General features: G+C 64.8%; 1 protein-coding gene across 1 annotated transcript; it reads right to left on the minus strand.

Moving 5' to 3' along the window:
- Positions 1-260: 260 nt before the first annotated feature.
- Positions 261-557, minus strand: SDRG_14676 (hypothetical protein; the record flags this gene model as incomplete). Its single annotated transcript, XM_008620825.1, has 1 exon — positions 261-557. A coding segment is annotated over one exon (297 nt), but the record flags the coding sequence as incomplete, so codon positions are not given.
- Positions 558-568: the final 11 nt, after the last annotated feature.

The following is a 568-nucleotide window of genomic DNA, read 5'->3' on the forward strand; positions in this document are numbered from 1 at the left end:
GCCCGCCGTAGAATTCTGAGAGAATGAACTGACCACCCGACGTGCAAAACCGCTTCGGCATAAGGTTTGGTGACATCGTGGGCGAGACACTTGGTCTAGGCGTTGGTGTCGGCGTTGCGTCCGTCGAGCTAGGCGTTGGTGTCGGCGTTGCGTCCGTACCAATAGGCGTCGGTGTCGGCGTCGCGTCCGTCGAGCTTGGTGTCGGCGTCGGCGTCGCGTCCGTCGAGCTTGGTGTCGGTGTCGGTGTTGCCTCTGTCGAGCTAGGTGTCGGCGTAGGCGTCGCGTCCGTCGAGCTTGGTGTCGGCGTAGGCGTTGCGTCCGTTGAGCTTGGCGTCGGTGTCGGCGTTGCGTCGGTACCAGTAGGCGTCGGCGTAGGCGTTGCGTCCGTTGAGCTTGGTGTCGGCGTAGGCGTTGCGTCCGTTGAGCTTGGCGTCGGTGTCGGCGTTGCATCCGTCGAGCTTGGCGTCGGTGTCGGCGTTGCGTCGGTACCAGTAGGCGTCGGCGTAGGCGTTGCGTCCGTTGAGCTTGGTGTCGGCGTCGGCGTCGCGTCCGTCGAGCTTGGTGTCGG

The sequence above is a fragment of the Saprolegnia diclina genome (assembly GCF_000281045.1).
Source record: "Saprolegnia diclina VS20 unplaced genomic scaffold supercont1.76, whole genome shotgun sequence".
Classification (NCBI taxonomy): domain Eukaryota; phylum Oomycota; class Saprolegniomycetes; order Saprolegniales; family Saprolegniaceae; genus Saprolegnia; species Saprolegnia diclina.